Source organism: Amphibalanus amphitrite, unplaced genomic scaffold, assembly GCF_019059575.1.
Source record: "Amphibalanus amphitrite isolate SeventyFive unplaced genomic scaffold, NRLGWU_Aamphi_draft 001368F_arrow, whole genome shotgun sequence".
NCBI lineage: Eukaryota > Metazoa > Arthropoda > Thecostraca > Balanomorpha > Balanidae > Amphibalanus > Amphibalanus amphitrite.
Genome location: NW_024882861.1, coordinates 103,716 through 128,654, shown reverse-complemented (window position 1 = coordinate 128,654; position 24,939 = coordinate 103,716). Strand labels below are relative to the sequence as shown.

At 50.8% G+C, this 24,939-nt stretch overlaps 1 protein-coding gene across 1 annotated transcript in view; it reads right to left on the bottom strand.

Moving 5' to 3' along the window:
- LOC122372516 overlaps nt 1-23,499 on the bottom strand; it is a 52,951-nt gene extending 29,452 nt beyond the window's left edge. Inside the window, exons 1-4 of the mRNA XM_043349750.1 lie at nt 20,769-23,499; nt 8,927-9,057; nt 2,265-2,429; nt 133-258 (exon numbers count right to left, since the gene is read on the bottom strand). Of these exons, the coding sequence (XP_043205685.1) occupies nt 133-258; nt 2,265-2,429; nt 8,927-9,057; nt 20,769-23,499 (3,153 nt within the window). The remainder of the gene's footprint in view (nt 1-132; nt 259-2,264; nt 2,430-8,926; nt 9,058-20,768) is intronic.
- Between the last annotated feature and the right edge of the window lie 1,440 nt (nt 23,500-24,939).

Below are 24,939 nucleotides of genomic sequence, written 5' to 3'. Positions count from 1 at the left end.
CATTGAAGTTTGTTGCACAAACTAAACACACTTCAGTAGCTGAAAACTTTCGTTTACGTCACTAATTATTAAAAAAAAAACACACACACACACACGAGTTCGTGTGCGGTGCACGCGCCCCGCGCAGCTGACCTGAATGCCGGCCTGGTCGGCGGGTGAGTTGGCGTCCACACCGGTGACAAAGATGCCCAGGCCGTACTCGGCCCCTCCGCGGATCGTCAGACCCAGACTCTCGCCCATCTCCAGAGAAAAGTCCACCTGGAATAGAGAGCACGTGGCATCAGTCACACAGTTCTCAATCTCCAGAGAAAAGTCCACCTGAAATAGAGAGAACGTGGTATCAGTCACACAGTCCCCAATCTCCAGAGAAAAGTCCACCTGAAATAGAGAGCAGGTGCAGTCAGTCACACAGTCCCCAATCTCCAGAGATAAGTCCACCTGAATCAGAGAGCAAGTGGCATCAGTCACACTATCGCTAGAGAAAAGTCCACCTGAAATAGAGAGAGCGACTGACATCAGCCAAATGGACCCTCATCTCTAGAGAAAAGTCCACCTGAAGTAGGGAGCGGGTGGCATCGCTCACACCATCTCCAGAGAAAATCCAACTGAAAAGTGAAATAGAGAGGCCCACTGATATCAGTGACATACCTACCCTTCTTAAGACCAGAAATTACATGAAATAAAGTGTGTGTTATCAAACATTTCGCCCCCGGTCCCACCCCTGGGCAAGTGAGAAGCATAAGTGCAATCTCAAAATCTGGTATCGATCGTAATATCATCGAAAAACTGGGAAAGCATCATACTGTGCAGGCGATATAAGACAATGTTACAAATGTGATAATGCTCATTAAACTACGAGTCGACCACAATGAGCTCATATGGTTTCGGGCAAAGGTTCGGCAATTACGAGTGCAGCAGTCAGCACTTCGTATTTCCACGCCTGAAACCATTCGTGACGATCAAGAGGTTAACATGCAATCACTGGGTGCTCTGGCTAAGAGCAAGCGGTTTCTTTTTATCAGAAGCCTGGCCATTAACTACCGGGCTACGTGTAGCGAACGGACCTCATGCATCACCCGTGAAAGTTCACCCTTCCAAGCCCACTTAAGCCTGGCGCCGGCTTATTACATGAGACCATCAGAGGCGGCCGTCCGGTCTCGCCGGACTAATGGACCCACACGGGGCGAGAGGCGGCGCTCGCGGCACATACCTACCGTCTGCACGTGCCCTATTTTGGAGCTGTGTCAACACAGGAAAACTGGCACAGAGCCCGCCTTATCCTGCCTAAACCACCGGCTCAAGACGGGCTCAACTGAGTCGCATCGGCTTAGTCTTTCCGTCGGTGAAAATAGGAACTTCTGTCACGGCGCTCCAGTGCTGTGTCATATTGAAATATTAGCAGGGATCCCGGTCTTTGTTGATGACGTACAGTTCAACGGAACTTCTTAATGAATATTATATCCGACATTGCAACACTGGCTTTGAGCTTTGAGAAATCGCATTTACATAATTTAGTTGAATGTGTAGAAAATAACGATGCGAATGAAGAACACATGTTTTACCGATATTCTTCATCTATCGAAAACGCGTACAGGCGCGATTGGAAAGGGTTCAGCTCTGACATAGCAACGGCACAAAAAGTTCAGCATCATCGTCACAGTGCTGACCCCCATGGATTTCGCTACTATTGTTAGCCCGTGCTACGTGCTTGCATGTATCACAGCCCGCGGCTATTATTAGCCGCTCCGGCCCCGCCCGTGCCAGTATCTATGCTCAAACTGTGTCCTGCGGGAGCCATCAGTAGTGACCGGTGCATTGTTGGGCTCCGGCGGGGTACGTCGGCGTCCCGTCAGCGCGCTAAGAGCCGCCGTCGCCAGCCGGAGGCGCCCCGACCTGATTAGACCGTACGGGATGCGGCGTCACAATGGACAGCCAGCGTCGCTTCCGAACCATTCCGCCGCGCCCGGCAGCCGGCCGCTGGGTGAATGCGCCGCCCGGCAGCCAGCCGCCGGGTGAATGCGCCGCCCCGCATTGAAAACTACCGTCTAGTGAAGATGGAGCGACGGAGAAAAGAGGAGAGATGCCGGCATGCCGGTCGATACAGGCTAAAAGCGAAGTGCAGAAAGCAAAAACTCGAGATCCGAGGGTAGTCTGGAATATGAAGCCTGCTTCAAGGTAAAAGCTATCCATTGTGGGTGAAGCTGCAAACGTCACAAACACCTAACCAGCAACTAATGAAGCAGCAGAGTTCGAGCGCGCCTCACCTTTCTGTCATGGCCTCCCTCGCGTGAGGTGTGCAGTAGGTCGGGCGGTGGCGTGACCTCGCGACCCTGCGCGTCACACCAGGTGTATGTGTGGCTCACGACGTAGTTGTCGCCGTTCCCCATCGTCTTGATCAGAATGTCCACCACTGAAGAGCTGGAGAGAATCTGGGGACAAATAGGTGACGAAGAGAAAGTCAAGATAAAGGAAGCATGAGACTTATGTTGATATAAACTTGTCTAGAGCGAAAATTAAACAATGTCCACATCTAGATTGATGCGTTTGTTACCTTACCAGCAGATATCAAAATCGTTGTGTAGGTATTCTTACACTCAGGCATAAGTCAACACCTGCACATACAATGCACACAATGTACGTACGTTCATTACTATGTAAGTAAGTTGTGCAATGGACACTCATGCCGGGCGGCGGGCGTGTTTGTGGAATATAAGCAAATTATCAATTCAATGCATGTATATTTTATAGTGTATGTCCAGTGTCCACACACTTCATACAGCCCTTACTCGGCCGTCGCATGTCCATGAACAATCTGTGCAAAGTGTGCTCTTTAAATATGTTCAGGACGTGCCAGGTATCGATTTCGGCAGCCCGTCCCTGTCGGCAGCGGTCTGGGTTTGCGCGGCCTCCACTTTCCCACTGGAACGTCCAACTCCTCGCTGCCGTACTGCAGGATCCCAGAACACCAGCGCTCTAATTATATCAGTGCTCCAATGCCTGTATCAGCTCATACCAACATGAACAGACATACCCATACACAGAACTACCCCGCATCGCTGTACAGTACATAATCGCCTGGCGGAAAGAGATGCTCAATACCTCACTGCCAGAACCACTTCAATTCTGGTCTTTGGATTGGACTCCAGCACCTAGCATAGTGATCCAAATACCCCGTTGTAAGCTTCAGTGACCCAGGGACCACCACCCGATACCCATTCTATGGATTACACCGTGCAAGTAACCAGCATACGGTATAGGTACCTACTCTATGCATGCACATTACCGTCCCAATGGGCCCAGTGACCCAGACCCCAGTAACCCAGACCCCGGTACCCAGGGCCCGGGACCGACTCTGAATATCACCGCCGCACCTCTCCTTCGTCGTCCAATCCCCAGCGACGGACCGTGTCTATATGCCCTGCCCCAGTCAATGGCAAAGCAAATACCCGTGTTATTCCATCAGAGAGCGGGACACGACAGCGATCGACAGGAGTGCACTGAACCCGCGGCAGACTTCGGCTCTCTTTGTGACCATTTCAGGAGTAGCGACCGAGAAAACTAATAAACTGCCATCGCTTTCGGACGGCGAATAGTCGGCATCGGTCAACTGAAGAGTCCATTAAATAAAACCACGGTGTAATTATTTGATTGATATATTATCCAAAAAGCCATTCGTGAGATTGGTGGCCCTGGCTGGGCGCTGTGGCCATCTTCGCTGGAAATCGGCCTTTGAGGCGGACGACCACAATCTATAGCGTTACTTTCGGTCGTTGGGGCTCATGGCTGGTCGTTAAAGAACAGCAGGATCATCCAGCCGTGGCATCCGGTCACAACAGTTCCTCACATTGCTGGCGAAAAAAAGAAAGAAAATAAGATATCACAAAGCCTCATTTTTCCTAAGCCTGCTCGTTTTCCTTTGGCATGCTTCTTTTACTTTTTTAATGTGTATCTTTTATGCTACGGGCGAACAAAAGGTGGATCCACAACTTAAATCCAAGTAAATCATTCGCGTAAGTGCATGACTATCCGCTACCGTTCAGTTTCGCTCTCATGCATCTACCCCATTTGGCTGGTGTGTGCATGTGATGGCCTTACGGCATGCTCCCTCAGCTGAGCTTTCCATACACCCGGGGCTGAAAAATACCTGTCGGCCCGATCGACCGTCCGCGCTGGGGCCGGCCCGCTGGGCCACGGCTCGCGGACCGCGACACGCCCATTCGTGATCGACTCTAATGGCGGTCCGTGATTCCCGACCGCTTCAACAACGACCGCCAGGCAGCCACATCGACTAATCGACGTCGACATGGTCCGGTCAGGGTTCTGCCCTCCCCTCCCCCGTCACCGGTCTGTCCAACCCCGCCCCGTGCCTCGCGACCCACTCCGTGAACCTGCCCGACCACCGCCCCACGACCTACCCCGTGGCGGTCACCAGTGAACGGATATACTCGGTGTTCCGTCCTAAATAATTATCTAAATGGCGTAAAGGGATTATCTCTCGTGGCAGCGTTCTGCACGGCCTACACGGAAAATTAGCCGAGATAATTGGCCATAATAGGGAAGATCCTGGCTAATTCGCGGAACATATCTACTGTTTCTGTGCTCCCTAGACTCGCTGGAAGTCCAGCTGTAAGCCAATAATGAGCCGTTTATATGAATTTATGTGAGGGAAGCTGGGACACCGCGGGACGTGACATTGAAAATATCATTTAGAAATCTATAAGAATCGGTTTTGTGTTTTCCTGGGTCTTTTGGCGACGGAAAATAGTGCCAAATTTTACTACGGCCGGCTTATAAAATATCTACTTATTTGATAGTCAACATCGCAACTGTTAAGCCTTTTACTCTTAAGTTTCTTTCTTCATTCAGCCTATTTCAAGACTAATTAGTTTCAATCTAACTAATCTGAATGACCTTTCAAAGCAATTAACCCAAGATTTAGTCTAATTCCAGCAATAAATGGACACGCTTTCCTGCATAGTACCAGAACTGGCCTGTTTTATAATTTGTATTATTTTATCTGGGAGCTGGGAACCATTTATGTCCTTTTGTGGGGGAGGGCGGTAAGGACCCCCTCTGATGCTCAGTTAACCCTCGCCCAGTTGGTGCAACCCCCCCCCCCTGAGGTTTTTCTTAGCTACACGCCGAACCGTTTCAGATAGCCTGCTCAAATTTTCAGTACCCTTTGGGGCATCCTTTGCGCAACTTTTGATATTTTTTGTCAAGGTCATGTCAGGTCACTGAGTTATGACGTCATAAAGGGAACAACCTCCGGCCAGATTTACGCTAAATTAGAGATTGCTTCACATTGATATAAATGTCGACTGACCTGACACACTGATGGATTGTTTTAGAATCACAACTGGCTGATCTGACATTGGCACAATGTCCGTTGACATTTTGAAGGTTACTAAAGGTCAAGGTAAGGTCAGTGACCTCGGTTGACCTGTAATGACTTCTTGCACTTGTATGCCTTTTCGGGTATTTTGATGCCCTGAATTCGAATTTGCTATCCATTTCAGGCATCGTCGGTTGTTTCTTGTAGTTCATTTTGGGTCAGGGTCAGGTCAGTGACGTCACACGCCTGACGTGACCCAATGCACAAATGACCTTGCAGACTTCCGATGCTCCCAACGCATCATTTTTAGAGTTATGACATCGAAATATACACCAAACGATAGAGAATTGATCAAGGATCACGATAGTGAAGGTTTCAAGTCGATATCTCTTACCGTTTTGCCGCAATCGGCGCGGAAATCTGAAAAAGTTAGATTTTTACGAAAATTTGACCTTTGACCGGTCATAAGTAGGTCAAATGTTGACCTAGGGCCAAAAAATATACCACCAATCGCGAGATCTCGTTGAGAGCAATCCGTTGGCCTTTTCCGCTAAGCTCTACGACGCTCCGTTTTCAAACGCCAGGGGGGGTCGCACCAACCCCCCACAATCGAAGGCGGCAAAACACCGTTTACGGGCGAGGGTTAACATCTCTGCGCCGCCCAGTCGAGTCTCTCCCGCGCCCGGCGTCCCTCGTTAGTGGAGGCTCCCCGCAGAGACACCGGATCCCGTCGCGGCGGGTGCCGGCTCGCGCGCCATAACAATGACGAACATTAGTGGGGCGGGCCGACTACGAAAATGGCGCACCACGCAGCGCACCAGTCTATCAGCGAGATACGACGTCCGCGCGCACACAAAAAGTGCCGAGATGAGTATTGTAATGAATGGCTGGTGGCTGGTGGGCGGTTCAATACACCACGGCCACGGCAATGTCACGTGATACTCAACATGGCTAGCGCTCTCCATAGACCCGGGAACAGGGGGGGGGAAGCGGGGGCGCTTGCCCCCCAACTTGGGAGCCGAGGGGGCGGCGCCCCCTCAACATTGAGGCAGCGAGAAAAGATCTTTCCTCCCTTTTCCGGACTTCTTTCCTTCTTGCTTCTTTTATGCATCTAAACATCAACACACGGCATTTTCCTTGCCATCTGAATGGTTTCTGCTGATACAATGTCGATTTGACAACATCTGCTATTGTCATCTCGCTTTGATTTGGGCCTGACCTTGGCCATAAGTTTGGCAGGCCAGATTTTATACTGTACCAGCTTGAGTCAGCTTTGTGAAATACATAACGTACAACGGTGGTAAAATCGTTGCTATAGGTATAACACAGTTTACCCGCTCCGGGTGAGATGGAGGGGTGTGGGGCAATGAGTGCACTGACGTGGCGCCCTCGGAGGGCCGGTATGGGATTAAAGCTCAGCGACACTAAGGGCTTATGTGGTGCCTTCAGTTATCGGTAGCACCCTCAAAATCACCGGCGTAAGGGCCCTCAGAGCCGCCGGTAAGGGGCCTTTAGAGGCACTGATCATGGTGTGTGGCCGCCATGCACTATGCAGGTACCGGTGTGGGCGCTGAGGTGCTAGTGTGATTCTCTCAGAGGCGCCGGTGAGGGTCCTTACAGGCGTTGCTGTGGGCCCTCATAGACGCTGGTGTGGAGCCGTTACAGACGGGTGTGGGGTCTTTTGAGCTGCTGACGCGAACCCTCTACAAGGCGGCAGGGGGTTCTCAGTGATCGGCAAGGGGCCCTTAGGCCGGCAGAAGAAGTCCTGTGGGTCCTTGGAGACCGGCATGGTACTGTCAGACGCCGGTGGGGCCCTCAGGGCTCAGAGTCACCGGTGTGGGGCCCTCAAGTCACCAGTGGGTGGCCTTTAGATGCGCAGGTGTTGGTTGGGTCCTCAGAGCCGCCGATATAGGGCTTTAATAGGCACTGGTGTAGGCACTCGGAGTTGGGGGTGTGAGACGCTCAGAGGCACCGGTGTGGGCCCTCATAGGCGCCGATGAGGGCCCCCACAGTTGCCGTTATGGGGCCCGCAGAAAAATAAGTGTGTGACCATCACAGGCGGGAAATGCCCCTAGAACTGGCCCCTCATAGGCCGGTAAGAACTCTCAGAGGCCAGTAACGGGCCTTTGGAGACCACCGAGGGGCCCTTTAAGTCTGCAAAAGGCCCTCAGAAGCCGGCGTGGGGCCCTTATGGAGATCTTAGTGTGGCTATTTAGGGCCCATGAGGTGCTCTAACGAGCCCCATGGGGCCCTTCTGAGTAGAAATATGGCCATCGTTAACTCTCAGCGGTCAAATGGCGCCGCAGGGCCCCTCGGACCCAAGGGTCCCTTTGAACCCGATGGGGGGGGGGGGGTACGTGTCCCCTTAGACTCCTAGCTACGCCACTGTTTCATATGCATCATGTCAGGCATTTTAGGCTCGCCCCCCCCAACTTGAAAATCGTTCCCGGGCCCCTGGCGCTCTCTCAACTAAACAGGTCAGCGCAGTTTTTTTTACGGAAGAACATGCTTCTTGACTTAGGATGGTAATTTATGTTCCAGCAGTTCCATCTCCATTGATGATTTTTCTTTCTTTCTTCACTACATAGCCTGCAGCTGAGCACTGCTCGCCTAGAAGGATACTGGATAGCGATTCTTGCACAAAATTAACGTGGTAAAGTAGTTATACCTAATGTTTTACCTAATACCTACCTAGTCTCAGAATTGGGCGGAGCTATAACACGGTTTCAGTCGATTGTAGCGCGTTTTGGAAAAGAAATGCGTCAACTAATTATAAGTTGAACTTGAATGCCAGTTGGAAGTTGGAACTTTTCCTTTGGAGGAACAACTGAGTTTTCCTTGAGCCTCCGGCCGCACGAGTAGCTCAGTGTTTGGCCTGTTTGGCCATCTAGTGGCGGAGTCCAGACAAACGTGTAGTTAGTCCCTGCCGCTAGATGGCAGCAGACGTAGGCGCCTGGATGCATACTGTACCGCAATGCTCAAGCCGACAACCAACGCACCGCGCGCGACGGCCACGAAATGAAGAATCCCTACATAAGTTAATCGTCTTATTTGATGAGGATATCAAACTAACGTCTGAATTTAGCACACCAAATAGTTTCGGTGCGTTCCAGCAGAGCTACACAAGAGCTCCCGAAGCCTTACAAAGAATCCATTTCCAGGACTGAGGCTAGTGGAACAGACCATCCTGCTGTTCGACCTCGACATTCTTGGAACAGTTGGGGTTAACTGCCGCACAAGTTTGTTTTATTTCAGCCTTAGCATAAATGCAGATTGGATGCAAACGATTCTGATTGAATTTGCTCGTAGCAATAACAGATCTGGATTCGGCCTGACAGCCGGTGTCGGATAACATTGGGGAGGCATTTAGTGGATTGGCGAGGCCAAATGACATCAGAGCCGATCCGCTTCGTGGGATCGTTCGCCGGAATGGTTTTCGACGAATCACTTCGACGGTCGGCGGCAGCCAACCATCTCCCCTCTGGTTTACAACGATAAGAATATATCAAACTTTCAAAGGATCGATAAAACCCTTCTTTCCCGTCGCGATTGATAACAAGAAATGCAGGAACGTCGGGCGCGTTTCCCTACCTGTTGCACTTGTTGCAGCGGAAATCGACGGACATCGTATCCGTTGACGATGATCAGCTCATCGCCGACCCGGAGGCCGGCCGACCGGGCGAGACCCTCTGGTTCCGTGCGACTGACGAACACACCGAGTCCTGGGGAGAGCGGACCGGTAACGTGAACGGCAGGCCGGACAGCAGATCTGCGAGATAAATGGATCACATGAGCACCGTGGTTATCTTAGATCTTGTTTTCAGAATAGCCCATTCTATGTAGATGGTTATCAGTTTATGTCAGAGTTGCTTCGGTGATTGAAAAGTGATTGGTGTCTGCGAGATTCCAGAAGTGCTTTGTCGTCAACCAACACGACAGCAGTTTGAACAATTGGACACTGAAATATTTTGAAAGTTTAGCTAAGGCCGCAATCCTGCGGACTTTATTTAGGAAATGAGTACCTTATCGTTTTACAATATTTTGAAATTCTTGGGAACGCCGTGCACCTACGAGTACAGTTAGCTTTGTTGTTTATCTCATAAAGCTTTCCACGTTGATAACTTGAAAACCAGGACAGTGATTTGGCATCGTTAATCACATATAAACAACCAAAGTAATATAAAAAATTGAATCACAGTGAGTGCCCGAAGTAGACTGCGACTTCGAATCACAGAACAAATTTGCACTCGCAGTTGCACTCGTTTTCACTGGCCCACCAGTACACCATGGGTCGTCCGACCCGGTGCACCACATAAAGCAAACTAATCAGCGCGGCTCGGGAGGCAGAACTTTGCCGACCTGCCATCGGCTCGGGTCGGTCGCGACGAACCGCTCACGTCCGTCCCAATCAACACGTCGCGGCCGTCGGAACGGTCTCCCTCCGTCGGACGAACGAGCGGCGTGGCTCGTCGAGCGGCGCGCAATCAGAGGCCGGCCGCGTCGCCGGCGGTGCCGGGACCCCGGCGGTCACAGAGCGGTCGTAAGCGGCCGACGGTCGGCCACCCGCCCGGGCCTTTCGTGTAACAAGCATTGATCGCTGGCTCAAAGAAGCTGCCAGACCGGGCTCGGCAGCTGACCGACCAAATGGCCCCAACATTGGTGGATCGAATACAAGTTCGGAGATGCTGGAAAGAGTTGAATTAATTTCTGTAGAAAAAGGTGTGATTACTGATTGATGACTTTTGCTATGAATGATTTTGCCATCAAGGCAGGCCTTCCGTAGTGATTGACCAGTGCGAATCACTCTTAAGTACAGATTACAGACCACTACAGAAAATGTGAAGCACTGTAGCGAAACGCATTGGTCTGTTGTGGTTTGTAGGTATATGATGTAACTTGTTGGATCGAAAACCTTTTACCGAAACGGAGAGTCAACTTGCAATATAGAACTTGTGTAAGCACTTAATACTAATATTTCTCTGTCGAAGCCTGGTAGCGTTACGGCCCCAGGCAGAGAATTGTAACGGCCTCAGAGGGAGTATCGTGCCGATGAGTGGGGCCCGGCGGGCGCATTTCTCTGCTCTCTGGCGCCCATCTCTCCCGATATAATTGATAGGGTGCCGAACGTCCGATGGCGCTGTCATATATTACTGCTTACGATGGCCTGTGTGTAGCCATGCTGATCAATGATCATAATGATCGGAGAAAATGGACGGTATCTGTTGTGTACACGCTACGTATGTTGATTTATACAGACCAACATTATGACAGATGTTGATTTATGCAAATATCTTCTCGTGCATGTAGAACATGCTTAGACGGCATCTGGTAAGTATGTGGTATTGACATTGTGCTAGCTATAGTTTGGTGACTGTTTAGAGAGGGCATTGGTCTGACACACAATTGGCCTCTGTATCGTAAACCTCTTCGTCTCTCAACAATTGGCAACACGCGCTGCCGCGCAGCGTATGACGCGCTTTGTGGTAAGGCCGGCTTTACAAGCGATTTAGTTAGAAACTAATCAATGTCTTGATTGCCCTTGAGTAACTTTCACAAAAGTTAGGTCACCCAGTTACTGAAAATGGGACAAACATGATTACTGCCTCAACAATCCGGAATTGCTAGTGATTTGGCGAAGGCTCGCCGTGCTGAAAACTTGCTGTGCTAATGAAGCCTAACGTGTGTTCATTTGTTAGGCAATTTCGCATTAACTTAGCCAGAACATAGAAAGGCATATCGCACTGTTATTTAGGAAGTAGTAGTTCCACAGATATGCAAATAAAACGGGTGCAAAAAAAACGGTTCGGGCTATTGCTCAAAGTACCAAAAGTAATGTATTTGTAATACTCCTGGACATTTTCACTGAATTAATGCGGGAGAACGTAGGCGCGAGCCGCGGTGACTACCTCATATAACGCAATGTCTGCCGGCGGTACGGCAGTGTTTTCCTAGTGTTCTCCAAACATCGCTGTGTAGCGTGACGATGGATAATGGAATTATCTCTCGAGCACCCGCCCCGGTCAATTTTCTGCCTGGCTAAACCCCAACAGAGCCACGGTCAGCCTCCATCTGAGAGAGAATACACAATATGATGCGCCGGTGACGGCCGTTGTTGGCAGGCGGCTGTCGGATGTCGCCGAGGCTCTGGTGAAGATTCGCTCGTATGCATGCTCCCCCACCCGGCAGTTCCGAACTGCACGCTACAACTTGACGGTGGCCGCGACGGTCTGCCGCTCAAACAAAACTCGGCCCGGATCAAACAAGTCACTCGTGTCCAATGGACCGTGCGGCCCCCGGAGGAGTCATTTCATCAGTTGCCGCTCGTCTCGAACTTGTTGCTGCCGGTTTATGCGAGCGCAGTTCAGGAAAACCGGCCGGTCTTCGGTCGCCCCCCCCCCCTCCCCTCGGCGACTGTAGTCCACACTAGTGATGTCAATTACGGAAAATCGGAATACCGATACCAAACCAAATACCAACCAAAACCACGGGAAAATACCGAAACCAAACCAACTCGGGAAAATGAGGGAAATACCAACTTTTTACCGATTTCTTAGCCTCTATGCATAAGTGAGGGTTATGATACCAACAAAATACCAAACACATTACGATTGAAATACTAAATACCAAGTTGGTATCGGTTTGGTATCGGTATACCAAAACGTTGGTATCCGATTGACATCTCTAGTCCATACCCTCACTGTCTGAGACAGCCGACCCCTTTCCTCCGCCGTGTGTGTGTGTGTGGGGGGGGGGGGTCACGTGAGACACGATGACGTCACGGGTGTCGGGCCGGCTCGAGCGTGCCGGGTGTCATCTGTCACGGGTGTCCGGCGTCGGCTGCAGCGCTGTTTGTCGCCAGACAGCGCCGCCACCGTCGTAAAGACGCGCCGAAAGGCAACAAGCCGACAGAAATGACTAGACATATGCAGTCGTTATACTTGAAATGGGCTGCAGCGCTCGGGTGTTTCGAGTATTAAACTGAAAATAAAGCAAAGGGTGGTAACAAAGCGAGTGGTAAATTTGGATCCTTCGACGATGCGTACAACTGGCAAAATACACCGCAAACCACACAGTGGTAAGAGTTAACGACTTTGATAAGTGCATAGAAGGTGACATTCTTGTTTCATATCATATAGCATCAATATCTACATTATCTGATGACATTGGCAAGACACAGGCGTCCACTCCAGGAGCTCTTACCAGTTTCCGTGAACGAAATAACGTTTGTGCGCGCCTAATTCCGATGACCGTTTGACCGGCTTACGGCGGGGTTAGAGTTGATCCGGGCTCAGTTGGGTAAATTCGGACCGGACCATCGACCCGGCCACAATTGAGGCTACGGAGGCTTCCCTCCGCCGAATCCCCGCGGAAAGGGCCGGGAGGAGGCCTCAGCCGATAATCGGCAGACGTGACGGCCGGTTCCAGACAATCTGCCGTGGACAGGGGCCGTCGCCGGGTCTGCCAGGTTGTACGGCGCCGGCCCGTACCGTGCACACCCGGGATTACCCGGCACGCTATACCGCGCTGCCGTGACGGGACATGACGGGGCCGATCGATCCCTCCACGCCGTCCCTCCGCCGTCCCTCCCCGTCCTTCCCCGTCCCTCCGCCGTCCCTCTCTCCTCCCTCCCCGGCCCTCGCCGTCCCTCTCTCGTCCCTCTGCTGCCCCTCTCCTCCCTCCGCCGTCCCTCCCCGTCCCCTGCACCGTCCCTCCCCGTCCCCTGCACCGTCCCTCCCCGTCCATCCCCCGTCCCTCCCCGTCCCCTCCGCCGTCCCTCCCCGTCCCTCTCTCGTCCCTCCCCGTCCCTCCCCTGTCCCTCCGCCGTCCCTCCCCGTCCCTCTCTCCTCCCTCCGCCGTCCCTCTCCGCGTCCCTCTGCTGCGCCTGAGTGGTGCCGCACCGAGCCGTTTATTGTCTGCCCACACCAATCCGGTCCAAATCCCACACGCACTTGGTCGCAGACGAGGCCCGGGGGGCTTTGTAAGAGCCACGCCACTCGGATGTCCGCGAGCTGTCATTGTGAGAGAACAGCTCGTATGTTGTAAGACAAATTTAGACTTGATGAAAAATGATTTCATTAAAGTCTTACATGGTGAAAAAAAATGTGGAGATACCAATGTGATCGGCCTTATCATCTCTAATTAAATTTACGCATATTTACCGTAACTTTTATGGATTGAACTAGGTAAGCATGTACCACGAACCTTACATATGAATGTAGGAACGCAAAATTATTGAACATGAGGTCAGATGCGTGTTACTTATCTGGTTCTCGCCCGACTTTACAAGACATAGGTGTAAAGGTGTAAATGTCGTGTATTCGCCGTGACGCGCTTATTTCTGCGAATATTTCAGTCGTCGTCGACCTTACGAAAAATCTAGCACCACTCCATTTTTATTTCATTTTTTTATTGGTAACCGTCCGACACGCGCGTCTTCCATCAAATCAAATTTATCAATCCGTGGTGGTGGTTGTCTCTATAGAGTGCTAAAACTGGGCACACTTTATCAGCTCCGCATGACACTGTCTTATTCTCACTGTCGGTTCGCCGCGGGCACTCCTAACAGAGTGCTTTATCTGCTGCGACTGTCTCGGTTTCAGTGTCGAGACGTCCCCGCCCCAGTAAATAACGACGCAGCTGTACCGGCTCGCAGCAGGCAGCTGCCGCCGGCCGCCCCCTCCCAAACCCTCTGTCACTCCAGAGAACAATGAGGCCCGGAGAAGGATGGAAGTGGTGCTGGTGGGGGAGCCAAAAGCGCTGGACCTCCACTTGTACCGACAGAAGTATTTTTCAGTTTCAATGGTTGAGTGACTGGAAAAAAATGTTGACATTAAATGATTGTCATGAATGATATAATCAATAAGCTTAGCAGCACATTCGTGACTCGGTATTTACTATATGATGCGTCTTCTGTCGTACGAACAAAAAACGGGACTCGAATGAGTGCATATTTACGTCTGGACAACGAGTTGCGTTGGAGAGGCCGGAAATAGTGGCGATTTCAGGACCGCAAGAATGGAACGTCATTGGAATGATTCTTTCTTAAACCGTGCACTGTTTTCGGCCGGAATTTAATAGTTGCTACAAAATATTTTGTAATTACGTTTCCACCAAGAATGAATGCCACCAGGGCTAAATTTTTACTACTTTTGCATTTTGTCAAGAAGCATATAGTGCTGTTAAATTGCAGTTTTAGCGCGTTTGTTACAAAATATGAAGCGAATAAGCGTCAGTGTGCCAGAACTTGAGCAAAACTTGAGGGAAGCTATGCTAATTGCTCTTGTCCATCCACTAGAAGTTATTAAATATTTTGCTTTGTGTATTCCAAAAGGAGAGGGAACTATTTTATTTGTGCCTTCATGTCAGAATTGAAGGTGGATCATTAAATTTTTGAAGGCAGTTTACAAACAAGCATTTGGTCTATCTGGTCTATCTCGTATATAAGCAGTGGCTAAGAAGAAAAGGTTGATCAATTCTGAAGTTCAGTCATCGTGCCTCAACTTGGCAGCAAGATCCCCAAGAACAGAGGATATATTGTATACCTGTCCTGTAAATCAAAGCATTTTTGTGCCTGCAAAGGCTTAAGTTCTTTGTGGTGTGTTCGGAGTGAGGCTATATGGCCGCTTTTGTTGTATGTTTATTTGGAGATTGAATATAACTGTGACCCTGTGCTTGTTTGTATACTTACTATGGTCAAACAGGGAACAGCACATTCACATAACATACTCACCTAGCACCTAACTCATAGCTGTACCCTGCAAGTGCAGGATCTGTACTTGTTCATGTCTCGAGCATTAACAAAGCACTAAAGTAGCTTAGTAATCATTTCCTACATGCCGGGGTATGTCTTAAGCACAGCACGAGCCGGGCAGTAAAACTATGACCAAGAAACTGTCGGTGTCAAAATGCCATGTTATTTGATAGGCCGGGCAGGAAACAAAAGTTTACTGCCCGGGTTTACTGCCCAGGGCAATGACCTCTAAACTACAGTTTATCACATTAGCCCAGAGGTATAATTGACAGGGAATGTATAATTGACATAATTATTGCATGATATTTGCCGCGTAAAATAAGAAAACTAACAATTTTTGGTTAAAAAATATCTGTTCTGCTTATCAAGGGTTTTGAAATATTTTGTATTGGTTACAAAGCCGAAATTATGGTAAGATATGCGCCTATCGAAATCCGTTATCGCTTGTTGTCTTAGCTTCGTTTGATATGTCCACTGATACCTTGGGCCTAAGTCATTGCGTTATAATTTGAAAGTTGTAGTCCTTTCCTCGAAACAAACATGTACAATATGGAAAATATAATGTATTTCACGAAAGTTTAGCCATAGAGCATCAGCATAGTACGATTACATAACAAAGAAGAATCTTGCAAGAACACTGGAAAATTCACGTTTAATCACTAGGAATATTATACTTTCTTCTTGTTCTTATGTCGTGGCAAATTATTCATGTATTATGTTCCTCGGATATCCAGTTGTTGTGCTATTCTGAGTTGATATTTTTCAGACGCGATTCTTTTTGAAGTAGGGTATTTTGATGCATTTTCTTCTATAAATTTCCTTTAAAGCTTTATCCACAGCAGTAGCGCAATCACTGTTCGGAAATTATAGACAAAACAATTGTATAAAAGTGTCACTAAAACCAGTCGAAACTACTTAGCACGTATGCGGCATGTAGGAAAAATCTTACTGACCTCAGCCGTACGAAATTATTTGGAAACTCGGCTTGCAAAATTTGACTCCGGCCCTCGTGCTCCGCACTCGGGCCTCCGTCAATTTTGCAAACCTCGTTTCCAAATAATTTCGTCGGCCCGGTCAGTAATATATATTCCCACATTTTCTGAGCATCAACATACAGCAGTGCAGAGCAGCTTCAGAGAAGAAACGCTTTAAATGCACAGACTCACACCAGCCACCCAATGAGCCAGTTCTTCAGTTGACTGTTTCCCTGGATGCAGCTTGGCAAGGTGAGCTAACTATTGGCAAGTAGAAGGTTAGCAGGTAAGATTGAGTTAGGGTGAGTACCTACCTATAACTGGGTGTTACTGCTATGCAGGTCTTGGGTAGGCTGGAAATATGTGTGATGATTGAGGTTAGGTCAGCTGTCAGGTTATTCAGGTATGCTCATTGCTCAGGTCACATTTTTATGGACACCTGGCAAATTAAAAAACATAATATAACCGAATCTAAACTAACCCGACTAAACCTACTCCCTCAGTACTTTTTATCCCAGCCTTGTGAAGAAAACTAATACTTCTAAGCTCTGAGTCACTGCTGGCCATCACAGGAGAGCTTTGCCATTGTATATTGCACCAACAATCACTATCACGAATGACTATGAACACATTATATGATCACATCGTTGCATGGATTGTCACATTGACAATTTTATAACAATCCTTTTCTCAAGAAATACAGTAATGATTAACATCAAAATCAACATCAAGTGGATTTAGTGATCCAAGCTTTCTCCTCCAGTAGCAATGGAATGATCACATGTTTCTTTTGGTCGACACTGAGTACCTGATGCTGGTGATGCACATTACAATCTGCATAGCATCTAAGCATAGTAAAGCTGCCAATGTCCATTCATTCTAGATTTTTAACTTGATAGTTAGCACTAATTTATCTTGCTGTTGTAAGTTATCATTCAATATTCATACCAATACATCAATATGCGCTCATCACTCATCAGTCAACATTTTCTGGCATGATCCTGCTCAGCGCGCTCTTCAGTATTGCTCAAAGATCTGCAATATTATAGCTTGTTTTCGGCCAATAAGCTCTTTTAATTTTAATTTTTCTTGCTGATATGAGACCAATCAACTTGCGTTTATCAACCAAAATTTCATAACTTCAAGTTCAACTTGATATTGATATTGATCAGGAGTCAGGACCTCTGTCAGCCTCCTGAGTCCTGGATACTTCGGATTGTTTTCAGTCACATGCTTATTAAATATGATATAAGTCAATCTTAAGGGATTCAAAACATCCAACAAAACGACGTACAAGAGTACGGAAACCACCAGATAAACTTAAAAAGCGCCTTGGAACAGAGCCAAGTGGTGCTCCATTTGTTTGTTTACAATGATTGTAGTGCTGATGTATTTTTAGGACTCTGAAGGTCGGCTTATAAAAAAATGAAACGTTTTTACAAAAAATGTAAGGCAAGTAATATTTATCTGAAAGAACTAAAATATTCAAAAGCCAAACACTATGAAATACATGAATCGGAACGAAAAAGTAACCCAATAATCCAGCCTAATCACTGGCTCCTAAAACTGCAACAAAATCAGCACTTTTCCCCGCAACTCGTTGTCCAGACGTAAATATGCCGAATGAGTGTGTCAGGGCCTTATTCTGAACAAGCTCAACTGCATATGTTAGCGTGACTTGCCATCAGATATGTGCTCATTAGCGTTGGTTTGATGTGACGTAATACTTATATGTTCTTTCAGTGCCATGCATCGATGTATGTATATTTCTTCCGAATAATACTTTTGCCATATTGTCCGGGAACTTAGATTTGTTTTTCAATAGAAAAACACAATTCTAAAGAATAGTGTTTTAACTATTGACAACGAACCTTCGGTTATGTAGGGTGAACAAGGAAGGTTCTACAAGGTATTAAACAATAGGCGTTTTCCTCTTGTTTTTGAATTCAAGGAACATATGCTAAGCCATGGATGAGACTTGTATTTCTCAATCATAGCATTTCCATTATATAATTTCTACTCCATAACTCAGCTAAAGCCCATCGCATCGCAACCACTAATTTGAATCATACTGATCAGGAACGGACAAAGTACCTATCAGCCATCAATAGTATCGCCCACTGTAATTGCTAACCACGCGTGCTTTGGTGCGCCATCTGACTGATAAACTGTCCATTCCAACTGTCCAATTAAAACAGGGAACAACCAAAGTGCCGAATTAACTGCAGGTCTGTTCAAAATACGGGTAACGATATACGGGTCTTGTGTGAAGTCGGGGGCCTAGAGCCGTAGTAATTTGTCGATAAAAACGCCTAAAGATAATCCGAAGTCAGGTTAGATTATGGTTATTTAAAAGAAGTTCATTAAAACATTATGAAAACAGAAAAGTTATAATTACGGAGCGAGCGAAGCGAGCGTAGTCTTTCCTTAGATTAACGGAAATTTCTGAGTATGAGCGGCCGGCCGGCCGGCCGGCCGGCCGTGCGGACGCTTTTGCGAGGCTTATATCTCAGCAACCACTTGACCGATTTACACGGGGTAATTTTTGTAGGGTAGCTTCATTCCTTCTACCAAGTATTGGACTATTTCCGATGCATGTGGGTGACCCCTTATGCACGTGCCACGTGCAAAACGAAGAGGTGTCAGTTTTGCAATTGTTGCAATATCTCGGTAACTACTTGGCCGATTGCGCTGAAAGTTGGCATGTAGGTAGGCATCCACTAGGCACTGCATATCCATGTGCCAGAGTTAGGGTGCTGCTGCACGTGCGCACGTGCAGGGGTCGTTTCCAGATCTCGAGAACGGCTGGACCGATGGCGCTCAAATTTGGTACACGGTTATGGACCAGTTAGTAGGGTGCCGTGCACAAGTCAGTTGAGACCCATTTTGCACGTGCGCACGTGCAGGGTGCCGCTTCCAGATCTCGAGAACGGCTGGGCCGATTGTGCTCAAATTTGGCACATCGCTAGAGACCGGTTAGTAGGGTGCCGTGCACAAGTCAGTTGGAGGTACCCCTCGAAATTTCGCACGTGCAAGACTCACCCCCTCGCTCGCTCCGTTAGTCGCCCCAAAAGGCGCTATACTGGTAAGTTACAATACAACCTATATATAAAAAGTACTTCTTAACTCATTGCATTTATTAATGCTGCGTTTTGCATGTTGGGGAAGGGAAATGTAGGTACTGAATACACATGCTGAGATAAAGTACCTATCTATGGGGATAAAATGCGTGAAAGAGAACGATTGCCATCGCTTCAGCATGAACTGAACACGTCCGGTCAAATGAATGATTTTAGGGTCCGGTATTGGGGGCAACGTACAGAGACCAACTTAGTATGTAAACATGAAATTAATCGTGGCTCTACGCATGGGGTCGTTGGCCATTATGATTGTCAGGTATTGAACCTTGGCTATTACGTTATTACTATTGAGCAACCAATACGGCAGGCATCCAACCGCCGTCGCTAAATCGATGACAGCTGATAGCTATTGTCGAATAATGAATACGCTTAGAAAATGTCATTTTCAAGCTTCGGAGTTTTGTCATTCAAATGCGACTGTGTTATCAAACTTTGAACGTCAAAGTCGTACTAACACGTAACACGTATGTACGCATTTCATTTTCTGTTTCTCATTTAAAGGTAGTGCGCCAGCTTTCTTGGACCATATGGAGTTAATGACCCGGATAAGGAGAACCGGATTTTTAGAACTTATCCATACCTTCAAAACTTATGGAAACGTCTTAAATTCTTCAAATTTTGAGTACCCCAGTGCGAAATTCGCCCCGACGGGTTGTCGGTCGTATACCCCAACCACATTTCACACCACTATGAACAATAAATGCACACACTAAAATCGCTATTACCGATAGGCTCATCCAATCAAGTTTCGATAAACCCGTTCATCATCATCTCCTGCGGTTTCGAACACGCCTGTTAGGTGGCTTCTGATGCTCGTCGAGGTCGGAATTTCCAAATACGCGTGGTGCGTCGGGCCGCGCGCTCTGACTTCGGCCAAGAAAAATGCGTCAGCTGATCATTGTCATTTCTGCCACTTGCGTGTGGTGTAATGGGGTCATAACTTAAGAGACGGCTGTTTCATATAAATTATTTTGCATAAAATCATATTTCAAACCACAAATTAATGTTCGACAGCCAAATTTAAGAAACAATACCAATACAGGCTTACAGTTTAAGGCTCGACATTGTGTTGTCTACGATTAAACAGCTGATAACTCATTCCCGTACGTCGATGGTCGTAACACTATAATGACCTTTGCTTATTGTCACAAGTGCGCCGCATTCGCGATTGTTGCCCGACGCCTGTTTGCAGGTGAGCCCACTACAGTTGTTATACATATCTAAAAACCGATAAACTTTTAGGCGAAAAAGGCACTATTCCAGGCCCATTTTTGATTTTTTTTTGCGATATTAGGTAAAAACAGAAGCTTCTTATCCTAGGAAAAATAAAACGGGAAATCTTTCAAAGGTGGCACACTACCTTTAATTGACTACCATTTCAGTTCCTCGCACCAATGCACTACCACTATAGACACAATTACCTGTCAAATAACTATCTACGATCAGCCAGCCGTAAGTTGTTCTATGTCCAATGAGCGTGTTTCACGAATATAAGATCAGCGCTACCCACCTGTAACAGACAGCCAAGCCGCCCGTCCCGTCCCGCTGCCCCGCGGCACTCCACTGACCTGAGTCGGGGCCGCCGATGACCGAGAAGCCGAAGTCGGCGTCGCGTCGGCCGCGCTGCAGCGTCAGCCGTCGGTAGCCGGCCACTCCGGAGCGTCCGTAGCGCGCGCGTCGCAGCCGACGCTCCGAATGACGCAGCTCCTTCCGCCGGCGGCGCTCGCTCTTGCTGCGCCGACCGCGCTCGGCGGGCTGGCGCGGCCGGGCGCGCGGCAGTGTGCTGCTGCGCCCGCACCCGTCCCAGTTGGGCTCGCCGTGAGAGGCCGGCGGCGGCGGCGCCGGCGCGGGACCCGCCGACGCGATCGGCAGGTGGTGGATGAGCCGCGGCGCCGCCGACACCGGCACCGGCCGCAGCGGCTCGGGACGGATGGGTCGAAACGCGCTGCGGTGCGCCGCCGGCCGGCCGCGCTGGGAGAACGGGAACAGCGCGCGCTCGTCGGCGGCCGACTCGTGCGCGCTGAGGTCCGTATCGCTCAGATCCAAAGTGTCCACGCCGCGGGCGAGCGAGTCGAAATCACGGGCAGAGACGTAGCTAGGATAGTGCATTCCGGACGGGTCGTGTGACCCCAGTGCCCCGGGCACTGAGTGCGGGTCGTCGGAGTAGCCGGGCGGTATCCCGTGCGGGCCCCCGGGGGGCTGCCGCGGCGCCGGCTGCGGCTCCGGCGGCGGCGGCTCGTCGTGAGGGGACCACTCGTCCCAGGGCGGCTCGTCGGCGTCGGCGGGGTGCGAGGCGCGCCTGCCGCCGCGGGTGGGCGGCGCCGAATCAATCACCTGTTTGATGACCATCTCATGGTAGGAGTGCACGGTGGCCGGCGTGCTGCGGCCGGGGATGGTCAGCTCGTTGGTCGACTGGACGATGTGCTGGTGGACGGCGCTGATGCGACCGCCGGCGGCCAGCTGCGCGTCCGCCAGCAGGCTGTGGGCGCGCGCGCGCTGCAGGCTCCGCAGGCGCCGGTTCAGCTCGGCGCTGACACTGACGGCGCGCGACGGCCTCGGCGGCTCGGGTTTCGCGGCCGATCGATGCGGGTCCAGGCCGCCGCGCTCTGCCGAGTACCCGACCAGGCCCAGGGCGCGGCCGCGGGCCGGCGTCCAGTCGGCGGCCGGCGACGCCAGCGGCCGCGGAGGGCCCCAGCCGGCGCGCCCGCCGCCCGCCGGACGGTAGTCGTCATCGGCCTCAATCCGGGAGTCCCTCATGGGTCCGTGCGGCGGTCGGAGCGGCCGCGGCGGCCCGTGGCTCGCCGGCGGCTGGTCGCTGTCGGCCTCCAGCACGCTGAGCACGTCGTCGATGTCTGTCCAGCGCTGGCTGGTGGGCCGGCAGTCGGTCGGACCGGTGGCCTCCATGAAGGCCAGCGCGCGGTCCAGGTCACTGATCTGACCCCAGGCCGGGTGCTCGACGATGCTCGCCGGACGGCCGCGGGTCGACCCCGGTCCGGGACCGAGCATCTCCGGCTCCTCTCTCATCCTCTCCCTCTCCCTCCGCCGCTCTCTGTCTGTCTCGCGCGCTCCCTCCGATAAAGGCTCTCGTGTCTGCTGCTCCGGCAGTGGTTCCTGCTCGCTCTCCGGCTTCATTTTCTTCTCGAGGTCCGGATCGAGCTCCGTCTGCCGTCCGAGCTCCCCGCCAAGCTTGGTCTGCGGGGGCGTCTTCAGGTCGGCACCCCCGACCTGGGTCAGGTCGGGCAGGTCCCCGGTCGGCGCGTACACGGGCCCGGCCAGGAACGAGTGGCACGGGGTGGACAGCAGGCTGAACGGACTGTAGCTGCCGTCGCGCGAGCGGCGCAGGCTGTCGTGAGACCCGGGCGTCATACGCTCCAGGGTGCTGTAATCCCTATCCAGCGTGCTATAGTCTCGCTCTCGCTCCAGTGTACTGTAGTCCCTGTCGGGGGTGACGTAGTCCCTGTCAGGGGTGATGTAGTCTCCCTCCCCGTCGCCGATGAGTGTCTCTGGCAGTGTGTCCCAGCCGGCGATGGGCGGAGGGGCGCCTCGGTCGCCGAGGTGCCGCCGTGCGGGACTGGCGACCGGGCGGACATTGTCCTCCTCTGAGGAGCCGCCCGACCACGTGCGCTCCGTCTGCTCTGCCTGAACGGGGTCGGACTTTTTGGCGGCGGACCTGTCGGGAGAACTAGTCCAGTCGCCGCCACCACCGCCGCCAATACTGACCCCGCCTCCGCTGTCTCCGGCGCTGCCGCTGCCGCCCGCGCTCTCTGCCCCGCTGCCCCCACTGCCTCCCCCGCCGCTGTCTCCGGCCCGGGCGGTACGTTCACTCTCCCTCTGCTCGGCTTCCCTCAGCTCCTCGGCGAGTGACCACTCGCTGCTGGCCTCCTCCAGCTCCCGCAGCTTCTGGTACTTGAGCTTCAGCGCCTGTTCGTCGCGCAGGATCTGCTGCAGGGTGTCCTCGATGTCACCGTTCTCCTCGGCCAGACGCGCGGCGGCCTCACTCTCGCGCGGCGGGCTGGCGGCGCGCGCGGACGCCGCCACCACCGGCTCCTCCGTGAGCGGCTCGTGCGCCAGCACACTGCCGAAGAAGTTCTCACTGGACTGGCTGGAGCGCGCTGAGGAGCCAGAGTCGAGCGAGCGGCGCCGCTCGTGCTCGTCGATGAGCGCGATTCGCGGGATGGACGTCTTGATCGTGTCGTCGGAGGTGGAAGTGGATGAGTCGAGTTTGTTGGATGTGTCTGCCTGCTCGGTTCCCTCGCCGGCGTCGGCCGTCACCGCGACGTCCGGAGCCGCCGACGCCATCTCTCGATCGGTGACGGCGCGGCCGGCAGCTCGCCGATCGACCCGGCCCTACATGGGTGTCGGCGCCACCTGAAACGAAAACAAAGCCTTCATCAGAGGCCGGTCGTGGTGTGGCAGGAGTGCGGCGGCGGCGCCTCACCTGGCGCCATTAGGGTTATTGGTCGCAGCGCGCGCTCTCCTGTGCCGCTGACTGATGGGCGGCGGTAAATGGCGCGCTCAGCCGCCGCCACGCGCCGCGCCGCAGCCATCAGGTGGTCTTTATTCGTGTGGATAGTTTACGGCCACCGCGCCGAGAGGAGGACGGCCCCAGCCGCGGCCAGTGACGGCCCGGACAGAAGCCATTTCCTCCGAAGACCGAAGAGGAACGCTAGCTGATAGCATCGACACACACGTCCGTGGTGAAATTTGTGGACTTTATTTGCATATTGATTTTGATAAGCAAAGAAGTCAGCTGTGCTATACAGTCGTGGTAGTAAACTGGGGACAAGAATAAAATAAGTGATTGCAGAAAATAATCCATCGATGGTAAAATGTTGTTTGTCCGTTTTGCTCTTAGCATTCCAATAGCAATTCAAATAACTAAGCGTTGAGTGTCTCGGTCGCTTCAAGCAATCGCCCAAAGTAAGCCAGCTTCTCATAACTGGACGGGTAGAAATAGGTTACGCTCGACGGTCAAAGGGTTCAACGTCGCATGCTCTCTGAGTACACGCGCACTTACACATGGATGGGCATGTATGTACTTACTGTGGAGGGTCGAGTGGTATATAAGAGCAAGCTGGATGCTTTTCGAACGGCGATGTTGCGATATCATGTGATGTCAACACCGTTTAACATAAAGCGATATCGATTTTTTCGAATTCTTTTGCACTGTTGTTTTTATTTTTCACGATACGTGATCTTCAAATATTTTATACTTTTAGGATATAATATCTTGTTACTTGTTAGGTATCCATCAGTTGTATTTGTGCTTTATGCTAGAAGACAGCGAATAAAGATGCTACAGAACTGCAAGAAAACGCACTTCTCTACTCCAGTCCCAAGAACCCACTCTTCCATTTCCAAGTGTTTTGTTTATGAAACATCGGCCGTTTGGTAAGCACATTTGTGAAGTCACAAACAGCCTCATTTGAGCTGCAGTATCTCCGGCATATGTCCGCTAGGACGACCGAGGACTCTTCGCTGAAAAGGCTTTGTTGTCGAAATTGTTTACCGAGCGCCAGTCGCCAGTTCGTGGCGCCTTTCTCCGGCGGCAGCGCGGCGACATCCAAATTCCAATAGAGAGTGGCATCTACGCGAGAATACGCAATTTGGTCTAGAGTGGTCGATGTTGTATCGCACAGTCTACACTGAATAAATAACGTCGGGTCTGTGTACATTTCCATTTTTTGCTTTTATGTTACGGTAACAGCTTAAAAAGATTACAGCGTAACACGAAGCATG